Source organism: Vanellus vanellus (genome assembly GCF_965231255.1).
Source record: "Vanellus vanellus genome assembly, chromosome: 18".
Taxonomy (NCBI): Eukaryota; Metazoa; Chordata; class Aves; order Charadriiformes; family Charadriidae; genus Vanellus; species Vanellus vanellus.
In genome coordinates this window covers 5,734,026-5,747,464 of record NC_138923.1, presented here as the reverse complement: position 1 = coordinate 5,747,464, position 13,439 = coordinate 5,734,026, and the positions used below count along the sequence as shown (strand labels likewise).

General features: G+C 39.8%; 1 protein-coding gene across 1 annotated transcript in view; it reads left to right on the top strand.

Annotated features, from left to right (window-relative positions):
* The first annotated feature begins 319 nt into the window (after positions 1-319).
* The window catches only part of CDK5RAP2 (CDK5 regulatory subunit associated protein 2), an 84,748-nt gene continuing 71,628 nt past the window's right edge, over positions 320-13,439 (top strand). The window contains exons 1-7 of the mRNA XM_082492770.1: positions 320-432; positions 618-679; positions 2,481-2,548; positions 7,004-7,114; positions 8,076-8,152; positions 9,545-9,668; positions 12,091-12,242. Coding sequence (XP_082348896.1) covers positions 380-432; positions 618-679; positions 2,481-2,548; positions 7,004-7,114; positions 8,076-8,152; positions 9,545-9,668; positions 12,091-12,242 — 647 coding nt within the window. The 5' untranslated portion in view covers positions 320-379. The remainder of the gene's footprint in view (positions 433-617; positions 680-2,480; positions 2,549-7,003; positions 7,115-8,075; positions 8,153-9,544; positions 9,669-12,090; positions 12,243-13,439) is intronic.

Sequence of the window (13,439 nt, the reverse complement as noted above, 5' to 3'; positions counted from 1 at the left end):
TCGCCGCCTGTCCTATTTCACAAAAGATGGCGGCTGGCGGACGTCTCCGTGGCTTCCCTCACTCAAGATGGCGCCCGACAGCTTTCTCTCCCTTTGCCCAGCTGGCAGTCGCCGTCATCCCCCGCCCCACTCTGCCCTCACCCAACATGGCGCCTGCCCGCCAAACTTCAGCCACCGCCCATAGAAAACATGGCGGCTCCCCTTTAGTTTCTATCGTGCCCGCCTTTTACGCTCCTCCGGCGTGGCTTCAGCGGCTTCACCTTCGTCGCCGCAAAGATGGCGGAAGCGATTGCGGCCGTTTGAATTCCAGCGGAGCCGCCAAAGCCGCGCACAAAGGAGCCGGGGCTCTGGCCGCCGGCGGGACCCGCGGGCAGCCCTCATGGACTCGCTGCCGGGGGAAGACCTGACGCTGCCAGTGGTGTTTGAGGGCAGGTAGGCGGGCGGGGCTGTTGGGCGATGGCTGGCCCTACCGCGGGCGCTGGACTGAGGTGCCGGGCCCGCCGGCTCCCCTCATCCCCTCCGGTGCGTGTGGCGGGGCCGGGCCTGCCGGTCCCGGTCGAGGGGACTGCGCTCCCCCGGGCTTTCGGCTTCTCAGCGGTGTCCTCCTCTTTCCTCAGCGGCTACCAGCTGCCAGACGTCTCCCGCGGGGACCCGCAGCCCGGTCCGGCCGGCGGCCAAGGTAAGGTTGGATGGCGGGCGGGAACCCCCCGTGAGGCGCAGGGAGGCGGCGGTCGGGCCCCCGCGGCACCGGCAGCCCGGCACGGCGGGTCCCCGCCTGCTCCGGGGGGGGAGGTCCGAGCCCCGCTCCGCGCCCTCCCTGGGACGGAGGAGCCGCGACCGCCTCCGCCGGGGGGTCGGCGCTGCCCGCGGGTCTTAGAATCTGAGGGGAAAAGCCTCATGCCTGAGGGAAAAAAAAACTCATGCCTGAAGGAAAAAGGCAGCAAGTATCTTTAAGCGATGCTGCTTTTTGTAAGTTATATCATTTTAAGACTATAAAACCGCCAGCAGCTGCTGCAGTTACTGTCCACTCTGTTGCCTGTGGTCATTATGGCTCTGAGCCTTACATAAGGCGATCAGCGGTTTTGTGGAGCGTGTACTTAAAATGCTTAGAATATCCAGCAAGGCAATATTACTGTTTTATATTCTGCGTAGTTTTAGGGAAGTTGCATGCTGCGTGTCATTCGGTTTTGCAGTTCGGCTGTGCAGTTACTTCCTGCCCGAAGACCCGCTCTGGGCTCCGTATCTTGGCTTTTATCTAGTCATGCGTTAGAAGCCTTCCTGTCTAGTTCCTCTTGAACAGAAGCTGTAATTCAGTGCATCTTTCTCTGTGATGACCATGTAACTAAGTTCATCTTCAGATGCGGGAAACTTGCTTGAAATGCTTATTTTAAAATAAAGTGGCTAACTAGTACTATTTTGAAACCCATCTATGTAAACTCGAGATGTATGTTTTTGATTTCTCTTTATGCATGCATGCATGTATCCAGCGACATAACTTGGCTGACTTCATTGTATAGATAAAGTAGGTAATTGAAACTACGACAAATCAGATGGTTTACCAGGGAGATATTCTTGCTCGTGAAAGGAAGCAAACATAAGAAACGTACCAATGCTGTGAAATAACGTTACTGTACTCTTCATGTGCTCTAGGAAAGCTATCTTGTGAAATTAGTTAAAATGTCCAGATTTAAAAACTACTGGCTGGTATTCTTTGGGTTATTTTCAAGACTGCTCTACATAGTTGCATAACAATTTTGGAAGTACTTTGAATTAAATATTTTCTTTTAGTTACTATGAGAGTCAGTCTGAGTCCTCAGCTACCCCTTCATTATGTTTAAGGTGACGCAAGTGCTACATGTTTTATACAATCTCGTTATTCTGATTAAAAGTTTACTCTCTCAGATTTGAGTAGAAATAAGTTATGCAGTCCTGTTTAAATGTGGCTGTTACAGAACATGTGTGCAAACAGTACTTTAAGTACATGCATGTTCAGCAGGGATTACATTTTTAGGAACCTGGATACTGGCCATTTCCTCTGTCCATGGCTTCCCTGAGTCTAAGGTGGAGGCCTGTCCTGCGACCAGGAAGAGACCGAAAAATTTGAACCACTTTCTGGTAGTTTAATAGGACTTAATCCCAATATGGGAGTCCCTTGCAATTGCTCTGAGGACTTATCAAGCTTAGCAAGTGTATCTCACATAGCTTAATTTTGGTGTACATCTTGGTTTAAATGGGTGATATTGGAATTTGGGAACTTAAGTGATAGACAATTTACTGTGATCGGAAAGAAATGTAGACACTAACTGCTTGGTAGCACTAACATGCAATGTAAACAAGGGGAAAAAAAATGTCTCCCTTGCTTCCCAAAAGGTGGTGTATTTTTATTGTGTTTAGATTAGCGTAGGCCTTTGCTGTTGCCAAATTGAAGCCTGGATAGAGATTCCGCTTTCTGAACTTGTTCTGTCTTCTTAAATGTCTAGTGTTACCAGATGTGACAGAAGATACAGTCTCACCAACTAGAGCTCGGACCATGAAGGACTATGAAAATGTAAGCAGACTTTTAATATAAGACTTGGTGACAGATTTATGGCCAAGATATTTCTAACATGCTGGCTAAAGTGTTAGGCAACTCTCTGGGTCAGGTTCTTAGTTTGTGTCAGTCAACACAGATCTGTTGGAGGTGTGACTAGCTGGCTATCTGTGCTTTGAACCTCCATTTCTTAAGTATTGCTTTCAAAAACAGAGGCAAAATTTTGTTGTTGAGACTAGCCAACTGCTGCTCTTAAGTTGCGAAACAAAAATTGGCACCCTCTGCTCGAAAGTTCGTGTAATCACCAGAAACATAACAACTTGGTTTGCAAGTCTGCAATTGATTTATTTCACAGAAGCATCAAGTTTATTTTTGTTTAGACTACCACACAATTTGACTACTTAATTCATTGACTGCTGTATAATAACCTTTAACCTTTATAATTACATATGAATGTCCTTGGAATACTTTTGTTGTAAAGGTCTAGTATCATTGTGACAATTCTGTAGATAAAACTGTTTTTGGCACTTACTGGAATATAAAGGAAAACATTAGATTTTTTTTAATATATTAATTTTGTGGGTTATTAAATTAAGTCAATTGTTTATAGCTACCGAATGATGATTTGGTTGGAGTATAGCTGTGTTGCAGGACAACTTCCCTGTAAAAAGTTTTAAATTGTTTAACTTGAGTTCTTATGATTGTGTGAAGAAATTGTAGAGGAGAAAGCAATCAAAAATCTCTGAGATGACTGCTACAGATCAAGGCTGTGGCTTGCTATCTCTAGGATGTGTTTGAGTGTTTGCAGTTCTTAGTCTGCTCCTGTAACTGCTGTTACCTGTTGTAGCATTGTTATGTCTGAAATGAGTGTTTCTTCTAAACTTTTTCAGTTTATTGTGGCCTTATGTCCCTCTGAGGAGAAAGCTGTGCTCTTTGCATAGAATGTAAAGCTTGTTTTGGAAAGCCTTGCTGAAGGATGTTTTTTACAGTCTAACTATTTCACTTTTTTGGTTTTGTGTATTGGCTGGGGTAGAAAGACACTGCCTTGGCATTAGTAAGTGATTAAAATCTTTTACGGTGATACGTGCCAAAGACCTCAGTCTAGAATATACATTCTGCAAGTGGTTTATTGTTGGCAGTGTTCATTTGCACATCGTAAAAATTTCTAGAAGGAGGGAAAAATCTGTTGTTGGTTGTTCTGTGTGATGTAGAGGTTCCCTGGTACTTGCAGACCCTTTATGTTTAACTGAGCTGTAAAACTTCTCATAGGCTTTTATGGATGCCAACAGTGTAACAAAGCTCAAAAATCCATTCAAGTAAAGGAAGAAGGATCAATTAAACGCAGAGATACTTATACAACTTCTGTTTTTGAGTCTTTAAGGTTGCTGGTAGCTGGAAGGCTAAACTAAAGAAAGGGAGCATTTACTTTCTTTGTCCTCTTACTAGTTACCAAGCATCCAGTAGTAGCTGTGTTTAATGCGCTTTTGGATGGATACTGTTAAGCTGTTCTTATCCCACTTTAAAACGAATCTGAATTAGCAGGTAAAGTTCCTGGTTCTCTTGCTTAGAGATGGTTTGTGTGTATGTATATATTTCTCCATGAATTTGCTGATCTTTGAGGCTGTTACTTATATAGGGTATGAGAAGGAAGTAATGAAAACAGTGCTCCTTGCCTTGCAGCTTAGAGAACAGAATGGATGTAATGACCCTTGAATGGGCTAAAGGGTGAATCTGTGTAGAAAAGGTGCTTTTATGTTTAGACCTGGACAAGGTGCTGAGCTAGATAATATTAGAGGTGTAGATTATTATTTTTTTTTTTAGTATTTATGGTGTGTCCCACTTTCTTGCAATATGGGGGGAACCACCTTGTTATAGAAAATGTGATTACATAGGCAAAGTGAAAGGCATCTTTAATTGAGGACCTTCTTATGGTTGATTAGATCTTTATGAATAGAAAGGATGATTGGTATCAAGTTAGGGAACTAAATATTGTGTGTATTTTCTTGTCTCCCCTAACCCACAGTTAAGAGTTTTGCTGTCTTGTAAAATGGCCCCTGCTGTTAAAAACTGTATTGTGCTGTGAAACCACAGCCTCTGCTGACAGATGCCATTTTGCATAAACGTAGCTCTAAGCAGACTTGGAAAGGAGCTAAACCAAGCTAGGCAGGTGGTATTTGGTACCATGCTCTCTGTGGTGTACAATTTTCTGTGTAAGGTGTCTCTCTTATTTCATTCCTTTTTTTAAAATACAGAAATCAAAACGCATAAAGGAATTAAGACTGACTCTTTAAATGCATGTCGAAAGAATTGCCATTGAAATCCCTTTTCTAGTGTGGACTTGTTGACTTTTTACATGTTGTCTTTTATTAAGCTGTAACTTTTTAATTGTAGTCTGCCTGAATTAACTTTCATCTGAGAAACTGAATGTCAGAGACAGCGTTTGTTTCACTTCTTGGGTTATGATTGTGTAGTCTGTTTTGTTTGCCTTTTGAAAATAGTACCCTTAAGCTCATTGGTTTAATTCTATTGCCACTGAAACACATGTGAGTAGAATTAAGGCATGCTGAGTTCTTCTGAAATTGTTTATTCCTTTTTTCAGAAATGTACTGAATATGTGAAGATTAACTAGAAGTTCAACTGATATGTTTTCAGTGTGTCTTTGGCACTTGGACTTTTTCTGAATGAATGAACAGAGACTGACTGCTAGGAATGATCTATTGACATCTTTAAAAAAAAAAAAAAATACCCCAAACAACAAACCAAACACTATAAAGTCTGCTCTCACTAGTTGAACATAGTGCTGAACTTGCCAGCAAGACATGCAGGATCTAGCCCAGTTCTGCAAACTTGCTTTGTTTAAGAAATCTTTGATTTCTTTGCTTATTCCAAATAAGAATTTCTGTTTTGATGAATATTCTGTATTGGGCTCTGTGACTTGAATTGAAGTACAAAGTTGCATTGTTTCCATGCTTACATCTCTTTGAATGTTCTGAAATAATTTTTCTAGTTACTCAAGATACCTTGTGATACTCGTGAGGTGTCATGCGTTAAGCACCTATAACTTGCGTAGTTCCAAGTTTATATCTGCTACAGTTTGTGATCATCCAATTGCAATTGTAGAGAAACAAAGATAAAGTTAAATATAGGTATTGCTGCTGTTTCTAAAGATGGGCTTCTTCAGGATGTGCGAATGGGCCACAAAGTTTGTGTTGTCAATTGTATTTTCAGTTGCTTGTATGATGTTTACTTGGGTGAATAATGATGAGGCATCTTGCTGGGCAAGGGTTATTAAACTGAAAAATTGTTTGCAGATGCAGGTTCTGAGTGCAGTTACAGAAAATAGTCTTAGGTTTCACAAGCCAAATATTTTAAGAATTGTATTCCTAATAATTTTTACAAGTGGTACTATACTGTTCTGGAAAAGCCTACATAAATATTTTATTAGTAACTCTGTAACATATTAGATTTCCCTTTGCTGAAAGCATCTGGCGGGGACACAAGTCTTATTTGAATGAATGTTTTATGCTTAGTCCCTAAAAAAAAAAAAAAAAAAATTAGAAGGTGACTCCTTTCTTTAATGAAACCATCAACTATGTTACTGCTTCTACTAGGAAGGTTAAAAATCATAAGCAATTTTCTCCCAAAGAATTGCAGTATGAAACATGGGATGGGATAAAGGTTTTATTGATGTTTGATTTGGCTCACATGCCTTGTGTGCTTGTGGCTTTTCTTCCTGTAATAAGGCTACCATCCCAAGCTTTTGCCAAGAAAATACTTCTGTTTTAACGTAACATCTTATATTTTGTTCAAGTTTTATTTTATAGAATAAAGAACTACTTAAAACTTTTAGATTTTAAAACTTCTCTTGGATTCTTTTTGTGTAAAGTCAGACAATGTTTTAGTACTTAAGGAATATTCTGAAGAACACTGCCTGCACAACAGCATATATTATATATTTTTAAACCATGCTATTTTAACTTACTTGCTGAAGTGCTAGTGTCTTAGAGTTTTGCAGTGCTAAAAATAAACACAAGCTGAATTATAAGATCTTATACAAACACACGGGTTGTGTGTGCCATTGTACCTATATACTGTAAAAAAAACCCAAACCCTCAGAAAACAAACAAAACCCCAAAACATTCAGAAGGGGTAGGCTAGAGCAGGATTTCTTCTTGTTCAGGGGAGCAATGGGGATGGGGAAGAAAAAAATGTTGTGTCCCACCACCCCAGCCATAAATATGTTCTGTGATACATGCTGAAGCTGGAGAAGATAGCAACCTCTTGAAGGGCTTTGAGTATTTGCATCTTCCTGGGTGACACTATCCTGGAAGGATGTTTCGTTTTGACTTGGGTGTCATATGCTGTTATGAACAGCTTTACAACTTGAATATTTATGTGTGTTATGGTAGCTGTTTTCACTCTTTATTACTTGGTTTGAAACACGTGACATAATTTCTGTTTCTTATTTCACAGCAAATCACTGATCTGAAAAAAGAGAACTTCAACCTGAAGCTTCGTATATACTTTCTAGAGGAGCGAATGCAGCAGAAGTTTGATGGTCCCACTGAAGAAATATACAAAATTGTATGCATTTAGAATAATTTAATAGAATTATATATCTTTTTGAAGAGTTCTTTTGGGAGGTTACCTGTTTTAGCTTCTAGTGTTATTGCTCTAAATTGAAAGAATGCATATTTGTACAGGATTCCAGAAATCTATTTGATTCCTGTGTCAGTTTGTAGAAAAATATTGGTATCTTTTTAAGTTGAAAGAAGGATTTTAGTTGAGTTGTTATTTTGGGCTTACAGATGATAGGAAACATTTCTTATGCCCTTTGGTGGTACCTGCATTCTAGAAGGGAAAACTCGTCATTTTGGTAATGCAATAGCATGTTATTTATAACAGATGCTTGAATCAGGTCCCTTTTCTGTAATAGGATGGAAACTTAAGTCTCTCTTGATGCTTGTCGCAGTAGCTAAGTATATTGATGGTTTCAACTGAATATTGCTGATGGATCTTCTGTCCTGGTATTCTACACTGGTGTCTTTCTTGTAATTGCTAATGTATTGAAATGGTATCTGTCAACTTTCAGGCCAAGTAGTTCTTTGTACAATTGTGCTTATGTCACAAGTAGTTTTCTCAGGCTATAAGAAAATAATGTGAAGATTATTAAAAACATCAATAGTTGATACAATCGGGTTTTTAAAAGAAAATGAGAAGAAAATATCTCGTAGCTCAAAGAAAAACCGTGCATGGAAGCTGTAGAAACTCCCAAGTTGATCTGCACTACTCTCCATTATAGTAGCTAAGTGTGTGCATAAGGAATTTATATTGCTTGAATATAGTGGATGCTTTTTGAGATTTCTGAAAGTCTCGAACGTTGCAAAATACGTCCTTTAAAATTTAAAATGTCTCTGTGCTATTCTTAGCCCAATGATACTTTCTATTTGCTGTCTGAGCAAAAAATAATGTACACATTGCAAACAACTCTTCGGTAGGGCGACCTCTGAATTCTCTCCAGACAAGTTCATTTTTTTTGTCCTAGAACATTGAGCTGAAAGTTGAGATAGAAAGTCTGAAGCGTGATCTGCAGGAGAGGGAGAAACTACTCATCAAAGCCTCGTAAGTACCAGTATATTTCTTGATGTCTGTTTCAAGAGCTTGCTAGTATTTGTTTTTTTCCTGATGCTCTAGGAATATGAGGATCCCAAAGTAGTATTTTAAGGGCACTTATCTAGAAATTGCTTCATTTGTTACAGAAGTTACATGTGTGAGTTCTTAAACATGCAATGATGTTAATGTAGTTATACTGGGTGGTGCGACTTTGATATTATCCTTCATTCTGCTGTATTTTTCAGGAAAACAAATTACTCCCTAGTTGGGAATGGCTTAGCATTCCTATTAAGGTTGTGGAGCTAAGAGCTGAATTGTCTCAAGTGAAGAGGTTGATTTTTTTTTTTTTTATTATTATTATTTTTTTTTTTTTTTTTTTTTTTTACAGCACTATCTTGAGAAGATGTTACACAAAAACCTTCTGAGTAAGGGCGAGAGAGCAGTTCAGAACTAATCTAGAATGGATCTTGTGATTTTTAATGATACAGAAATGAATACACTTAAAATTCCTGCTTTTCTGCTAGAACCTTGTTTTTAAATAAATAATACTTAAAAAATACATAGTGCTACATTGTCTTTACGGTGTGGGCAAGGTGGAATGTGCTTTGGGGAGGCAATGAGTGACTGTAGGACTGACAATAGCCTGTTAAATTGCTTCCTTCTAGATGTCTGGTTTGAACCTAATCCAGGCTGGCAATGACTGATGGCTACTGACTGCCACATGGACCTCAGTTTCAGTGGAATTTTCTTTGTGTGGGCTACCTCACATGGCATTGAATTGTTACCAGTTAGCCTTTTTTTAGTAGTTCAGGGAGGCCTAGTTTCAAGTAGATCCTGAGGACCAGATTAATTTTTGTTTGGTCTCTCCAGGTGGCTGTCAAAAGGTATTGCTGGGCTTTGAATGGAACCTTGCACAGGTTCATGATGGGAAGCAAAATTTAGGGGGAAGTCATAAATAAGTGATCATCCTTTGCTTAGTAAGGAAACACTAGCTCTTATTTTCTTACAAGGTATTAACAATTACTGAAAAAGCAATTGGAGAAGTCTCAGCAGCTATGTATCTTCAATTTGATCCAGTGCTGCTTTTTGTAGAAAATACAACTTTACCAAAGGCTTGATGCTTTATTTGGAAGATTTGAAAATATGAAGGAAATATTACACTTTTTCATCATATATACAAAGTGCTTGCTTATCCACTGTGATGAGGCTTGTGTGTGGAACTCTCAGACTATACCATCAAAATTGCTCTATAGTGTGTAGATGTTTGTATTTAACCCTAAAGTGACAAGCAGGTACAGATAAAGTGGAAAACGCTTGTGCATCATCTGTCAGCCACTTGCACTTTAGATGTTTTCCACTCTGATATGCCATGGGATTTCTATCTATATTATGGTCTTTCAGCAAAGCAGTTGAAAGCTTGGCCCAGGGTGGTGATGCCGAAATACAGCATGTGAAAGAAGAGGCACAAAAGAAGATGCAAGAAATGGAAGAAATCCTGACTAGCAGAATAAATCTCCTGGAAGAGGTGAGTGGCCAAAACTGAAGGAATAGTTAGAAATCAGTACTGTCTTTCTACTATTGTCTGAGACTTGATACTATGATCTGCCTGTGTTTTCAAAATCATTTCAGCTTTCCTGGAAAAATAGCCAGGGCAAAACCAGACAAAAAAAAAAAAAAAAAAGAAAAAAATTATGAAAGGGAAAGTGTTTTTAGCAGCTCTTGATCTGTCAAATATGAGGATAGCAGTTCTTCAGGAAATTTGTACCTATTGTTGGTATTTAGGTACATTCAGCAGAAACCTTTGATTCCTGAATTCCAGTGTGAGGAGGCTACATTTTCAGAACTGCAATCTCTGCTTAGAGGAAGAGGGGCTGGATTTTGAACACTTCTACTGATAAGGTCTCAGCTTCATAAATAGCTGAAACCACTCTGAAAGTACTCCGGTCATTTTCTGTCTTTATAGGGGTCTTCAGTATTACAATATAGAAATCCACAGAATCTGAGATTTTTATCTCCACTCTTGTGTGTTCATTATAGGCTGAGAGAGGCCACGTACTTCTGGCAGCTTCTGGGTAGGTGAACCAGTGGGCGCTTCCCTGCGTTGTGCCTGCATGCCTTACACTGTTGTTAGATTGACCTTTATGTGCCAAATGTTATTGGCATCTGCTGTCAGTATATCACCTTTTTGCAAAACATTCTCCTGTTCTACAGGGTTATTCTTAATGTCTTTTTTTAATTCCTTGCTGTATGTGGTTGAGACGGTTTATTCTTGTATTTATTGTTGAGCCATTGCTGATATCTTTACAGGGGAATTGCTTCATGTTTTCACCATTTTTTTTTTTTTTTTTTTAGTGTAAAGGCAAAAAAAAATTTCTCCGTACAAATAACATGCGTCCTCAGAAGCAAGGAAAAGTTCAGTTTCTTGTAAAGAACAAATTTGTTATTGAATGGTCTGTGCTGGAAATGTTTGTGTCAAGTTCTAGAAATACATAAGCTCATGATTGTTTTGCATCATTGACTGTATACACTTATCTGTAGGTGTGGGATTTTGTAGCTGTGTTTGAGGGGGATAGACATCTGGTGCTCTTTTCTGTAAGTAAATAGAAATAGCACAAGTGGATATATTCCAATATTTGCTTTCCCATCTCTAAAGAATGAATTGGTCATGGAAGACATTGGTAGCAATCTACTGAGGGTATTTTCTACCAGGATGATTTAGCAGTATTCATAAAGCAGTGAGCTTCTTCATGGAGGTTTCCCCCTCTCCCTCCATGACTTTTTTCAGTTTAGTGGAACTGGGATTTCTCACAGCATTCTTTGTGCTACTGGATAGGTAGAGAAGTTCCTAAATTACTTACCTTGTACCAAACCAGCCAGTCAGCCTGGCGTTTCCCAGATCTGTCAGTCAGAAGGGCAAATATTCTAATCTCATAGTGATACAGTATTTTCTGTAACCTGAAGATAGTTTTGACCTCTGACACTAATTTTATTATGCTTATGAATGTGAACACTGCAGAATAGGATTAGTCACTTGTTTATGTAGCACTATATAATTATATAGAACCAGATAACGCTATCAAAGGTTAATTTTCTTCAGAGTTTTTGATTGAAAGATGCATGAGTGCAGAACAACTTTACAGAAGAGGGGGTGAGTGGTGAAATCTAATGGTGAAGGACTTTTTTCTCACCTTCCCCCATGTTTGTGTACACTTGAAGGAGAGGGGAATTACTTATTGGGCTACAAGGAGGCTTTTATTTCATAGAAAGGAAAATACTGTGAGCACGGCAGCTGAGCTTACAATATAAAAATGAAGATCTGAAACAAATTTTACATAGTGTATGACAAGTGTGGTTTTTCTGGTGTTCCCTGTCTCAATGAATTGGGTCACTAGGGGAAGTTGACTGGAATCTGTGGGTGTTACCTCTGTGTCCATTGCTGTTCAAGAGAAAAGTGTCTGGTTTGTACTTTATTAATTCTTGCAAAATATTATAAATTATGTTGGGAAGAGTTCCAATTACCTACAGTGAGCCTGTGAATATTAATTTAATTTCTGATGGAATCAAAAAAGCCTTTCTTTAACCTCTTTAATTTAAGTGTAGGTATTTTTTATGATAGTGGGAGGACAGTGGGACAAAGCCAAATTATAATAGCTAAATCTAAAGCCATAGCATAGGGGCACACTTGTTTCCAGTTCTGCTATAAGTTAGGGTATTAGTTTTGTTTCTTTGAAACAAACTTCCCTTTTTTATGTACCACAGAAAATGGATTAATCTTGCAAATGCAGACACGAAGAGTTCAGAAGTATTTGCAAAGCACTTGAGATACTTGGTAAAATTTATTAAATGAAACATACCAACATATGTTTGGTAGAAGAAACTTCAATATGTGAAAAATTTTGTAACCGTTTTGTTCTTATAGGCATCAGGATTGTGTGTTTTAATTGCAGAATCTTAAAGCTGCCCAAGATGATGTGGAAAAAGCCATTGCAATGACAGAGAAGGAGAAAGCTCTGAGAATAGCTGCTGAGCAGAAACTTTCTTCAATTATGAATGCCCCTGCAAAGGATCTGGATGTGATTACAGGAGCTGAGAAAGACAGGTCAGAAGTCTTGCTGATGATGTTTCTAACCACTGGAATTCTTTACTGTTTAAAATGTGCAGAGTTGACACGGATATAGGTTTTAATAGTTTGATCCTACCCTCAGATACATGAGAGAATGTTACTGGCCATCCTTCCTCTTCAGCTATCAAATGAACACAGCAAAGAATCAGTATGCATGTAACATGAGCATGTACTGCTTTAAAGCATCTTTGTAACTTTGCTGACTTACCTCCTGCTTGCTGCTTTCTTGAAACCATTGCTGAATAGAACTTGACTCTACCATTTGTGTTCACTTACTCCTTCCATGGTGTTTATGTACCCTTCAGTCCTAGTGATGTATCTGCAGAGGTTGGTACATCTGATGGGAAAAGAAACACTGTGTTTGAGCTTCATGGTTTTCATTGTGCTTTGCAATCACGGGCTTTGCTTTATTTGGCAGGTAGTTGGAAATGTGAGTTGTTCAATAATTTTAGGTGGGGAAAATGTGTAAACTTTGAATATTTTGTTTTATTTATTATTCTATTTTTTTTAATATATCATAGAATGGTTTAGGTTGGAAAGGACCTTGAAGATCATCTAGTTCCAACTCCCTTGCCCTGGGCAGTGACACATCCCACTAGACCAGGTTGCTCAAAGCCCCGTCCAACCTGGCCTTGAACACCTCTAGGGATGGGGCAGACGCAGCCTCTCTGGGCAACCTGCTCCAGGGACTCACCACCCTCAAAGTGAAAAACTTCTTCCTGATATCTAATCTAAATCTGCCCTCTTCCAGTTTGAAGCCATTCCCCCTTGTCCTATCACATGCCCGCCCCAGCTTTCTTGTAGGCGCCCTTCAGATACTGGAAGGCCACAATAAGGTCTCCCCGGAGCCTTCTCTTCTCCAGGCTGAACAACCCCAACTCTCTCAGCCTGTCCTCATAGGAGAGGTGCTCCAGCCCTCTGATCGTCTTCGTGGCCTCCTCTGGACCTGCTCCAACATGTCCATATCCTTGTGCTGCTGACTCCAAAGCTGGATGTAGTACTCCAGGTGGGGTCTCCCAGAGCTGAGTGGATGGGGGAGAATCCCCCCACTCGCCCTGCTGGCCACGCTTCTTTTTATATGCAGGGTAAGGTACTGGCAAGCCTGTTGGTAAAGCTTAGTTAGTTTGGGGATGTGAGGCCAGAGTGGAGATCAAAAGATCGTTATCATTCCTT